At 47.9% G+C, this 12,250-nt stretch overlaps 1 protein-coding gene across 1 annotated transcript in view; it reads left to right on the top strand.

The window, feature by feature from the left end:
- Positions 1-12,250, top strand: part of EML6 (echinoderm microtubule associated protein like 6) — a 264,728-nt gene that overhangs the window by 238,425 nt on the left and 14,053 nt on the right. The window contains exons 32-36 of the mRNA XM_011996533.1: positions 3,662-3,740; positions 4,895-5,024; positions 6,839-6,937; positions 8,214-8,387; positions 11,971-12,179. Coding sequence (XP_011851923.1) covers positions 3,662-3,740; positions 4,895-5,024; positions 6,839-6,937; positions 8,214-8,387; positions 11,971-12,179 — 691 coding nt within the window. The remainder of the gene's footprint in view (positions 1-3,661; positions 3,741-4,894; positions 5,025-6,838; positions 6,938-8,213; positions 8,388-11,970; positions 12,180-12,250) is intronic.

Below are 12,250 nucleotides of genomic sequence, written 5' to 3'. Positions count from 1 at the left end.
TCTCTCTCCCTTCCCCCTCCCTCTTCTCTCTCCCTTCCCCCTCCCTCTTCTCTCTCCCTTCCCCCTCCCTCTTCTCTCTCCCCTCCTTCTCTGCCTTCTCTCTCCTCTCCCTTTCCCCCTCCCCCTCCCCTTTGGATTTCCCAAGACATCCTAAAACCTTTGGTGTATTTTATGCCACATTTTGGAAGCTGAAGAAAGCTGTTTCCTCCAAGGACACTGAATATTGTCTGATGAACACGACTCAAAACAACTTCAAACTTGCGTTTCTTGGCTAGATGGATCTGAGTTTTCCCACACTCACACCCACACCCCTCTTTATAGAAACTGGTTGGAACGACTTGGTTTCTCACAGGCTGTCCAAGCCTCACTCCCCAGTTGGCTCTCATGTTGTCCTTTATCTTGGGTTGCAACTGACTCGTGACCTCAGTGGTTTCAGAAGCTTCCCTGAGCACATTGGACGTGAACGCTCTTACACATTTCAGGTCATTGTGTGCTCTGCGCCACCTCTTGCTCTGTCAGCCCAGTGCCTTGGGGAGGGGGAAAGGAGGGACAAGTGCCCAGGCATTGGCCTGCCTTGGGGGTCTGTGCAGGGCAAGAGCGCCTGTCAGGATAACACTCCCCACATCTTCAGCTGAGTCTAAGCTTTGTCTTCAGCAGCCCAGCTGCTGGGCAGTGGGATGACAGCAGGAATTGGCCTTCCCATGATCCTTCCCTGCCCACAGAATGTGCCACCTGTTCCCACAGGGAGTATAGGGTTGTGACTCTCCCCACAGGCACTGAAGAGCAGGGCCGACTTGTTACTCAACACCAAGCCCCAGGCTGGAGTTCACAGGCCTCTCCCTGGGCTTCCTGCCTTCACTGTGTCTTCCTTGGCAGGCTTCTCCTGCTCTCCAGAGCTTAGGCCTGTCTGCCACCCTCTCCCCTGTTTATCCAGTTTGCTTGCTGTCTTGCCAGGCTCCCTCCTTAAATTTCTTGCCCAATGGAAGCTCTTCCTTCTTTATTCCCCCCTCCCTGCCCCCCCCCAATTACCTCAAAGCCTACTTGCCCCACCAGGCCCCTTTGTGTCTCTGCTCCTCCCACCTCCAGTCTCTCACCCTCTCACCTTCCCAGCTCTTGGCCCCACTGGGTCTCCCTGCCAATGCCCGGTTGTGCCCATGGCCTTCCTCGCGAGGAAGCTGGGGATGACAGCTGGGAATGACAGCTGGGAATGACCAACTCTAATGAGTTGATGGGACTGAAAGTGAGTGAATGTCCTCATGCCTCCACTCTTTCCCACCTCAGCAAAGCTTTTCAGAGCCCCATTTCTGATGGAATCTGAATCTAGAAGGATTTAGATCCACAGAGAAATGTTAAACCTCCAGTGTTTGGCTGTGTGTGAAGCCTCTGGCAGTCCCTCCCATATTTGATGTTATGAACACTGTTTATAGATACCTGGAAAGAAGCCTTTAATACTTGTATTGTGTTTTAACTTGCTTTCCTTTGGAGGCAGGGAATTGTCAAGTAAGTATTCACACCGCTCTGGAGAAAAACACAGGTGTTCGGTGAACATCCAGTACTAAGTGTTCACGCGGAACCCACAACCGCAAAGGGTCAATACTTAAAATCCGCTGAATTTGCCACAATGCAGGTTTCTTCCCCTTGCTCCTCTCATCTTCAGTTTTGAAGCAATACAGCTGTAAACATATGCTTGCGAAATGAGAAAGAAACATTGAGATTGCTTTACCTTTCGGTTTTTTTCTGAAAATCAAGGTGAAAAAAAAGCATCAGATTGCCTCTGTGTATATATATACAATCTCCTGTATATATAAGTACACGGTGTTTGTGCTTGTATGCATACTCTATATTCACTGTATAATATATTACATATTATACAACCTGTGTGTCCCCTGAAAACGAGCCCTGTGTTTATCCTCGAATTATGCCTTATGAGCCATGCCATAGTTCCAGTGTCCTCTTGCTCTCCTCGTAGCCCCTGGCTTGCTTTTGTCATACACTTTAACATTCTTAGGTGAAAGAAGAAACCCACAGATTTCATTTGAAAGTCCCACTAAAACAGAAGAAAGAGCAGATGTCCTGGGAAGCGATAATTAATGTGAAGGAAGTGTCTCATTGTGAGAACTGGCATGCCCCCAGTCTCCCAATTTTGCTCAATTTGGTGGCGATGATGTCAGCCGGGGGTGTCGTTTTGCAGAGATGTGCTCTCTACCCATTCTTCAGTGGTGATTATAATACCATTTGGTCCAATTATCACTTATGATTGCATAACATGTTTTGATTGAAGAGTTTCTGAGAAAATAAAGGTACCCTGTCTTCCCCTGCACACAAAAAGAACCCCCGCAAGCCATTGGAGCAGGCAAGCTGACCTACCAAGAAACACTGGGAATTATTAGGCTAAATTATGAGTTGAACTTGATTTGGAAACAAAGTATCCATTGTACATAACTCCCCACGACATCCAGGAAGATGTCATTGTTTTTCTGACAGCAAGTTTCTCCCTAGCACACTCTAAAGTAAGCAGAGTCCCCGGGCGCATTCGTAAAGTCACGGAGAGTGTGCGGGAAGCATTGACAAAGCTTCCTTTTCTCTCCCTATTCTGTAGGCGCTTTAGTGCAGAGTTTGCCCAGAGACGCCGGGGTATGAGCTTTCTGAATTTGTAGACTGGTGCACTCTTTCATTTCTGTTTTAGTTCTTTGCTGGCATGCCGGGGAAGCATGGTGTGTGCCACACAGGAATGTCTGTTCACTTGGAAAATGCTTGTGCATGAATGAGGTGGTTGCTAATACGGCTCTAAACTGTACTAAGTTTCTCACTTGGCTTTGTTTGCTGCTTACAAGGGGATCAAGGTAATCCTTCTCTTTGCATATCCCGGGAGCAATAACTAATTACTTTGGAACATGCAGTGGGAGCTGGTACAGTTCTCTCTCTCGACCCATCCATAGAGAAATCTCATTTATGGAAACCCCACATGACCAAGAACTGGTCTACTCATCTAGGATTCCATTAGGGCTTACACATTATAAAATCTCTTCATTAAATTTGGAGGCCCCAGTCCCCAAAACTGAGGTGGGAAAAGCAACCTTTGGTGTGGTAACAGCTGAAGGCAGACCCGAGTCCTGAGGCGAGGGCGGAGTGGGAGGCGCAAGTGCTGTCTGTCTCCTGTCCCTCCGCTTCCTGCCTGTTTGAGAAGTGAGGCCGACCTAGGCACTTGGCACGTGGTCCTTAGGGCCCGTTCCGAAGCCTGGCTTGTAAGTGCCACTTCACACCACACCATGGCCACTGACAACTTAATTCTGAACAACATGAGCACATCCCTGTCTGAAAAAGGTCAGCAAGTCCAGGAAATGTGGCCTCTCTCCCTTCATGGTCAGGCCGCTCCTTGGTTTTGAACCAAGCCCCTCTTGTTTCAAGCCCACGTGGTCTTCCTGCTCCCAGGAGAAGGTTAAGCAGAGGGACGAGGTCCAACCCAGTGCCTGTGAATTCAGGCCAGGTCCCACGGCAGGTGGGGAGGGGGAGAGGAGGGCAGGACCGAACAGATCCAGGTGGAGGGGCCTCAGGCGGGAGGAGAGAGGAGGCCGGCACTGGCCTAGACAGGCTGCACCAGGAAGGTGGCCTTGCAGCCCTCGTTCAACGCTGTGCTTCCTCTGGCCGCTGTCTCTTCCAGGCCACCCGTTAGCCGAGCAGCTCCCCAGCCTGAGAAACTGCAGAAGAACAATATCACCAAAAAAAAGAAACTGGTTGAGGTAAGTTAAACAATTACTTCTAATTTGATATTGACATTCTAAGACCTACTTGGTGGACAGCCCCATCTGCACGTCCCAAAGACAGTTGAGTGAAATGGAGTAGGTCCCTTGGCTCTCTTCTGTCCCCTCTCCCTCAGACCTGGGAGAGTCCCACATTGCCAATGGGATTCAAGTTCATGGTTTCAAAACCTTACCCAGAGCCACCTTCTAAGCTTACTGCCTATGATTCCTCACCACAGTGCAAATCTCCAGCCCCACAAACCCACTGCTTATGTTCTCGGAAGCTGCCTGGGACTTTCAAGTCCCTGTGTTGTCATTCCTTCTGCTTGGAAGGCTCCTCCTGCCAGCTCCCAGCACCCTGGTCTTTCCAAGACCTTCCCTGGTGTCTTTTCTGTGCAGTCTTTCCTGATGCTTCTCACGCGAAACCTTCCTGCAGCTCCCTGCCTATACCGCCTCCTAGCACCTGCACCATGCTGGGCACAGAGGAGCTGCCCGAGAGGGTCTGTGTTGGATTAAGAACTGATCTGAATCAGCCACTGTTCTTTGTCTTAGAAGACAAGACAGGAAGAACTGATCTGAATCAGCCACTGTTCTTTGTCTTAGAAGACAAGACAGGAAGAAGAGAAAGACTAGAAACCCTAACAGTATCTAGTTTGGGAGGGAAAAATAGCACATATGTAGTGACTTTGTAGAGCAAGCACCAGGCGGCAGAACGAGCATGGCCTTTGTCTCTGTGTTCTGCTCTGCCCGCCCTGGCACGTTGATGAGAGTTTATTAGAGCAAACCTCTGAGCCGCCATTCAGCTCACCCAGAGTGCCTGTCAAGGCACAGACACAAAACTGCTAGGTACACTTGACAGGGCATCAAATCTCTGGACTTTGGCACAACGACAGAGCCAGGAAGTAAATCTGGGTTTTTTGGAAAGTCACGGTGATTCTGTGTGTTAGCCTGCCACCTCAGTATTTCAGAAAACTAAAGAAGGGGTTGCATTTTCTCAGCCAGTCAAGAAGCAGAATGTTTTCAGTGAGCGTGTATTGGCCTCACCAACCATACCATTCCCAGGACACACAAGGCCACTCACGCAATGTGGGTGTGTTCCTCGGCTCTCCCTTCCTTCCTCTGAGGGTCATGTTGATCTGTGTGTGTGAATGCAGGAGCTGGCTCTAGACCATGTGTTTGGCTACAGAGGATTCGACTGTCGAAATAACCTGCATTACCTTAATGATGGCACCGACATCATCTTCCACACGGCGGCGGCTGGCATCGTTCAGAACCTCTCCACAGGTGACCAGGGGATTAAAAATACAGGTTTTTCTTTTAGTTTTTTTTTTTTTTACATGCTTTCCCCACTCTTCAGATGCCCAAAAGCTTAAGCATTTTCCTTCCTTTATAGAGCCATTCTCCCAATTCCAGCATGGGTCAGTTAGGCCTGGTAAAGCTCAGGCTCAGTTACCAGAGCCAGAGCCTTCTCTCTTTCTGACCAGAGCTTGACCTCACCTTGTCGTAGGCCTCAGAGAGAAGGCCTCCATGTTGACACCAGCCTCTGTAACCGAGAGCCATGGAGAGAAGCCAGAGACAGGGTGTAAGGAGTGGAGGAATTCCTTAGAGACCATAACCAAGAAGAAAGCACAGAACTTTGCCTATTCATTTCTACAATGAGCCATTTTTTAACAGCTCGGATTTTTCAAATTGTATTTTGACAGTTTAGCCACATTTATAATGAGATTGAAAACAATTAAACAGTAAACAAAAATACCAGGCCCGGTGAGGTGGCTTACACCTGTAATCCCAGCACTTTGAGAGGCCAAGGTAGGCGGATCACCTGAGGTCAGGAGTTCAAGACCAGCCTGGCCAACATGGCAAAACCCCGTCTCTACTAAAAATACAAAAATTAGCCAGGCATGGTTGCGGGTGCCTGTAGCCCCAGCTACTCAGGAGGCTGAGGCAGGAGAACCCAGTTTGAGGTTGCTTGAACCCGGGAGGTGGAGATTGCAGTGAGCCAAGATCGTGCGGTTGCACTCCAGCCTGAGCAACAGAGGGAGACTCCATTTCAAAAAGAAAAAAAACAATACTCAAACCACATGATGACTCAAATTTTTAAAAATGAACATTTCAAACAAAAAGAACCATTCAGAAATTAACAGAAAGCTATACCATTACGACTAGATTTAAACAGGTTCACATTTTGCCTTATTTGCTCATGCCTCAAGAAAAAAAAAAAAAAACCCTTCATTTTAAATTCTCGCTCTTTGTCAATTCTGTATAGTTGTTCATACATAGATTTAGCCAGTGAAATCACTGGGCACATGTTGATTTGTGTGTATTTGAGGGAGGAGGACCTTGACGTTGTGTATATATTTTCTTCACTTTCTAGCCCTGCCATCATATTGGTAGCAGTACACGTCTTCCTTGTGTATCTACACCATCTTTCATCTTTAGGTTCTTGAGCATTTGGGTGGGTTTAAATTGGCCACTTTGGAAGTCAGCAAACCCATTTGCTGTGATAGATGATGAAGTGCTCTTTCTTCCACTTCCCATGACGTATGTCGAGTCAGGGCTTTCCGGGGTGAAGCCATCACCTGTGCCGTCCAGGCCCCCAAGTGGATTGGCATTTGGTAAATAAAGATGATGAGTCCCTGAGAGTTTCATATTCCACATGAAGAAGTGGTACCATTTTGCTCAGTGAAACATCATCTCCAGGCCCCCACCCCTACTTCTTCCCAGATGTGGACGGTGAGAAGCCCACTCCTGTCCCACAGAGAGGAGGAAACTTTGACCTTCATCATCGTGGTCTCTGGAAGCCCCTGTACTTGAACTGCGCTCTGCACCCACACAGAGCAGTGGGAACTATCGAAGAGCGGCTTGAATGTATCAGATAACAGACACTAGCGTCCCTTCTCCCGGACCCAAAACAGAATATGAACATTTCAAAAAAATGATCCTTCATCTCCCCAAGTGTAATTCCAGAAGTGAGAATTTCAGGGCTGTAAGCTGTCACTTTTGTAACGAGGATCCAAAGACTCCACAAGATGCTTTGGAGTTGCCCTAAAAGGTCTTTAGGTTCCACTGTTCACCCTCCCATGATCTCTCTCCCCCAGGGAGCCAGAGCTTCTATCTGGAGCATACGGATGACATCCTCTGTCTCACAGTGAACCAGCACCCGAAGTACAGAAACGTGGTGGCCACCAGCCAGATAGGTAGGAGGTCCTGCGGCAGCTGAGGCTCTCCCAGCTTGCAGGGACACTGACTTGTCAGCAATTATTGGGAGAGGGAGTGGGTGGGTTGCTTACATCCATCCCTTCTTGTTGATGTTGCTGTTGATTTTTTGAGTCCTGAATGTATCTGTGTCACCTGAGTTGACACATCCAGTGACTGTGATTCTGAGGCACCGTGAAGTCTGACCAGCGCCTGAGAGTCCAAATACACGATGGCCCCATCCCTGTGGACTTGTGAGAGTAGTTTTTCAGACCCCAAGTGTCAAGAACTCCGTGTGTTTTGAAGCCTGGCCAGGGTAGATTTCAGTAAGTGTGCCTGGACCCCCTGTGCCCTGGGAAACTGCCAGTGACAAATGTGAACTGATTCACATTTACGAGAAGTGTGTTTTTGCTTTGTCATCTCAAGAGCAATTTTTACAACTTCCTGCTTGTTTTCATTGAACCCATGTCCATTTTTAAGTTTAATTTGGAACTTTCTGATGCTGGTGTTGAGTGCTTCACTGTTGGAAATGTGACTTATTTTAGCTATTGTTTTCCCTTGACGCTTCCTCATTGCCATTGCTCACCCAATGCAGGTGATATTACGGAAACCCCAGGTAAGGCTGTTCCATCCGTGAGTAGTTTGAATCTGCACAGCAAAATCATGTCATTCTATCATGTTTGCTGATTGTATCTTGCCGAATTGCAGATACAAATCATTGACCTCACCAGTTTCCTTCGTATAAAATCCTCCACAAGTGTGTGTGTGTTGAACATAAATGTCTGTAGGGCTCTGCCTTTAAAAGCAAATTTCCTGTAGTCTTTCTCCTCTGGCCAGGTCAGGCTATAGGTCTTTTATGCCCAATGACTGTAACACCCCTAAACGCTTGTCTTAAAATAAGGCTTTTACAGGCTGGGCGACAGTAGCTCACGCCTGTAGTCCCAGCACTTTGGGAGGCGGGCGGATCACCTGAGGTCAGGAGTTCAAGACCAGCCTGGCCAACATGGTGAAATGCTGTCTCTACTAAAAATGCAAAACTTAGCTGGGTGTGGTGGTGCACGCCTATAATCCCAGCTACTCAGTAGGCTGAGGCACGAGGATCATGTGAATCCTGGACACGGAGCTTGCAGTGAGCCGAGATGGTGCCACTGCACTCCAGCCTGGGCAACAGAGCAAGACTCCATCTAAACAAACAAAAAAAAGGCTTTTACATGAGCATAAGCATCGCCTTGGCGCTGCCATTCATCAGTCTTCTTTGTCATGCCTCTCCACACTCAGGGACAACACCTTCCATCCACGTATGGGACGCCATGACCAAACACACCCTCTCCATGCTGCGGTGCTTCCACTCCAAGGGGGTGAATTACGTCAACTTCAGTGCAACCGGAAAGCTCCTGGTGTCGGTGGGAGTGGACCCTGAGCACACCATCACCGTCTGGCGATGGCAGGAAGGTAAACCAGCACTGGGTTTTCTGTCCCTCCAGGGTGTCTGCCTGTGGCATGGACTGGGCTCGAACCCAGATCTGCCTGACTCCGAAGCCTGCCGTAGGCACTGACTGCTGCTGGGCAAGCGGAAAGCAGGGCACTGGGGATCCTGATATAGCTGCCCCACTGATGCCAGTGCATCCCAGGGTCCCAGGGCCAGGAGGAGGCTGGCCAGGGACTCCAGGGCCCATTAGTGAAGGGGTTCTGGGGAGGTGCCCCGATGTTGGCAGCCCTCCTCCTCGGAGGGCAGCAGCCTCCCCGACATCTGTCTTAGCCACCTTCCTACCCAAGGGTCCTTGTCTTCCGTGCTCTTTCTGATGGCCCCTGGATCCTACTACAGGCTTATCACTCTGTCTGCTTTAGTTTAGGAAATGGGATAATGTTTTATCATAGTCTCAGAAGCAATTAAACTTTTTTTTAACATTTTAACACATTTGAAATAGGGATTTATCTTACGATCAAGGTTTACATTTACTGTAACAGGATTTCTTTCTCGTCCTCCCCCAGTACATGCACACACACCTCACACACCTCACACACATGCACACACGCAAGCTGCAACTGAATGTATGGTCATCTTAGAACTAAAGATGTGCAGTCTTCCACGTATATTCTCAGGTTGAGTACTGCCCTGGCAAAAGCGGATCCAATTAGTCAGGACATTAATGAGGTCCGTCTGCAGCCGGGCAGCCTGTATCTGGGACACGCTCTACCAGGCACGCGCAGAGGTGGCACTTCTCCCATCCAGGGCTCTGGAGTCCCATTATCTCTTCATCTTCCCGTGGAGGGGGTGGTGTGTGGAGGCTGTAAAGAGATCAGCACAATGGGAGGAAAGTTCCCGTCCCTCCTGAGCACCCCATATGAGGAAAAGAGGCTGGCAGCTTGCAGACATTTGTGATGATACCATATTCCTTCGGAAGGTGACATGATCTCTAAGGTTTCTAGGAAACCACATTTTCCCATTCTCTTGTTCACCAGTATATCTCACCCAGTTGGCTGTATAGTCAGTATCTCGGGTGCAGATTCATTCCTTGTGATGTCAAGTGGCCAACTGATTGACCAGACTCAGCCCAGAGAAATTGAGCCTCTTAAATGATAGATATAGAGCATCTTGGAATGGAAAGAACTAGAGAAGACTTCCTGCACAGTCCGGACCCGTCCTAAGGAGACATTCCTCCAAATGCACCCCTTTGTCCTGTGCTTGAATACTTTCAAGGATGTGGTTCTCATCACTTCACAGGGCAGCCCACATGCTGTCAGAAAGCTCTTGCATAAAGCCCCTTATGTGGGGACATAAATTGCTTCATTATGTTTTCCTTTTGTGCTGCTAACTCTGTTCCTAGATCCTTGGAAGAAAGCTCTCACACTGGTCCTGCTGCACGGCCTTGTCTCTTTAGGTTCAGGCTCACAGTTTTCACTCCCTCTACCTTGACCTCCAAGCGTTGCTCGCTCTGGCCTGCGCCAGCAGACTCTTGTTCACCAAGAGTCCCTTCTGAACTCCCAGGGGAGGTTTAGAGGAGCCAGGGCTTTTAAACAAGCTCCCAGGGAAAAGAGGAGCCTGCTCTTGTTTGTACAGAGGGTTGTGAGCCAGTGCTGATATCTGACATATCACCAGCCACCACCTCTTCCGGGTTGACCACGGACATGTCATCTCTCCTCCCTTCCTTCTCCAGTGTGGGTTTGCCTTCATTTCAAGTCTTACTTACAGATAAATACCCTGTGTTTGGGGAGGTTTATATACATTTTGTATATCACCAGAGCCTATTATTCATTCTTCATTTATTAGAGGATTGTTTTGGGGAACGTGTGTGTGTGTAGGTAAAAATAAAATAGAACTAAAATGAACTTATTACATAAAATCCATGTTGCCAGGTCCTAGGTATATGTGTAATTTGCTCTAAGCAGACTAGAAACCAGTGCAAAGAGGGATACAGGTGTCTCCACAATTAGAAGTGTCCATGAAATGAAAACAAGGAAAATACAAACGGTGGCCTTGAAAAAATATCCAATTCATTGTATGTTTGCACTTCTGCCAAGACTGGTGAGCTGGATCCTCTTTCCATCTCATTATTGGCCACTTGTATGCTGCTTTTGTAATTCACCTGCTCAAATCCTTTTACTACTAGAGGTGGGAGGGTTGTTTGCCTTTACTTATAATTTGTAGTTTCTTATAGATCTTTAATGTTAATCCTCTGAATCTTACAAGCACTGCAAATGCTTTCTTCCAGTCTGTTGTCTTACTTTGTTTATGGTGTCCTTGAAGATCGTGGATCTTAAAACCTCTGAGCCCTAAGTAGAGAGAGATCTGTTACAGTAAGTCAGGGATTCCACATGCAGACAGAATTACAGCTGGGAGAAGGACTCTGGCTTTCCCCAGCCTCGCCCGGAACGAGATTCTGTGAGGGAGTATCAGAGGGCCCAGCTACACCAAAACCCACCACCACCACGGTGCTAGAAAGCTGTCGTAAAAACATACGTGAAGTGATGAGAACGAAGAAGAAACAAATATGTGTGTGAATAATCAAGGGAGGGGTGACAATTAAGAAACTGGAACAAAAACATTCAGAGTAAGTTAAAGGGTAACAGGTTTAAAACAAAAATTTAAAACTCAAGAGCTTAAAAATAATGAGATTTTTAAAAAGGTGGGTTTAAAATACAGGCTAAAAGAATAGAAGGCAAGAAATTTTAAAAGGGGCTAAAGGAGTTATGATAATACTGTCACTACTACTAATAATACTGGCTAAGACATGATCGCTCAGATCATCAAGCACTGTGCTCAGGGCTTCACTTAGGTCTGTTCTTTTCGTCTGCACTGCACCTTCTGAAATAGGAACGATTATTAGCCCCATCTTATAGGTAAGGAAACCGAAGCACAGAGAGCTTAAATAACTTGTCTAAAGTTGTTCTACAAGTAAATGATAGAGTTGGAATTGTATTAAGACGAAGGTTAAATAAAACTCAAGAGACAGTCAAAAACATAAATAAATGGGATTGAGGAAAAAACTAGTACTTAAAAGGTAAAAAACATTTAAACCTAAACACCACAAAATACAAAGGAAAATGGGGAGCTTAAAAAAAAAAAGAAAGAAAGAAAGAAAGAAAAAATGCAGGAGAATCTTAGAAATAAAAAAAAAAAAGAAAAGCTGTCTAGAGGAATGTGAGTCCCAGTGGCACTCTGGGAGCAGCTCTGTCATCCTGTGCGGGGATGACTCCTGTGCTGATGGAAGGGGGATGGGGGATATCTTTAAGCCACTTCGCTGCCTTCTCATATCTGGAAGCTTCCGTCTCACAGGCCATCCTTTCCTGCTACGTTCATGAACGCCTGGGTGCGGGGATCTGTTACCAGCACCTGCTGCTCTGGAAACTTCCCAGACACACTTTCCCCACTGCTGCCTGGGAGTAGTGTCTGAAGGGGAGAGAGAGAAAGTGCTGTAAAGAAGAACTGAGGCATGCCCCAAGCCTGCTGGGGTGGAGACCTCCTGGGCTGTGGCTCCCCCTACCTGGCCCATGAAGCAATGAGGAGCCTCACTGGACTCTGTCACCCACACAGGTGCCAAGGTTGCCAGCCGAGGGGGTCACCTGGAGCGCATATTCGTGGTGGAATTTCGCCCTGACTCAGACACGCAGTTTGTATCTGTCGGGGTCAAACATATGAAGTTCTGGACCCTGGCAGGCAGCGCCTTGCTTTACAAAAAAGGAGTCATCGGGTCCCTGGGAGCTGCCAAAATGCAAACGATGCTCTCCGTGGCCTTCGGTGCTGTGAGTTCTAGCAGCTGCTCCCTGAGAAGGGGACCCAGGCCCCCCGGGCATGGGCAGGAGGGGAGTTTGGC

The sequence above is a fragment of the Mandrillus leucophaeus genome, unplaced genomic scaffold (assembly GCF_000951045.1).
Source record: "Mandrillus leucophaeus isolate KB7577 unplaced genomic scaffold, Mleu.le_1.0 Scaffold518, whole genome shotgun sequence".
Taxonomy (NCBI): domain Eukaryota; kingdom Metazoa; phylum Chordata; class Mammalia; order Primates; family Cercopithecidae; genus Mandrillus; species Mandrillus leucophaeus.
The sequence above is the reverse complement of the archived record's forward strand: the minus strand, read 5'-3'. Positions and strand labels throughout refer to the sequence as shown.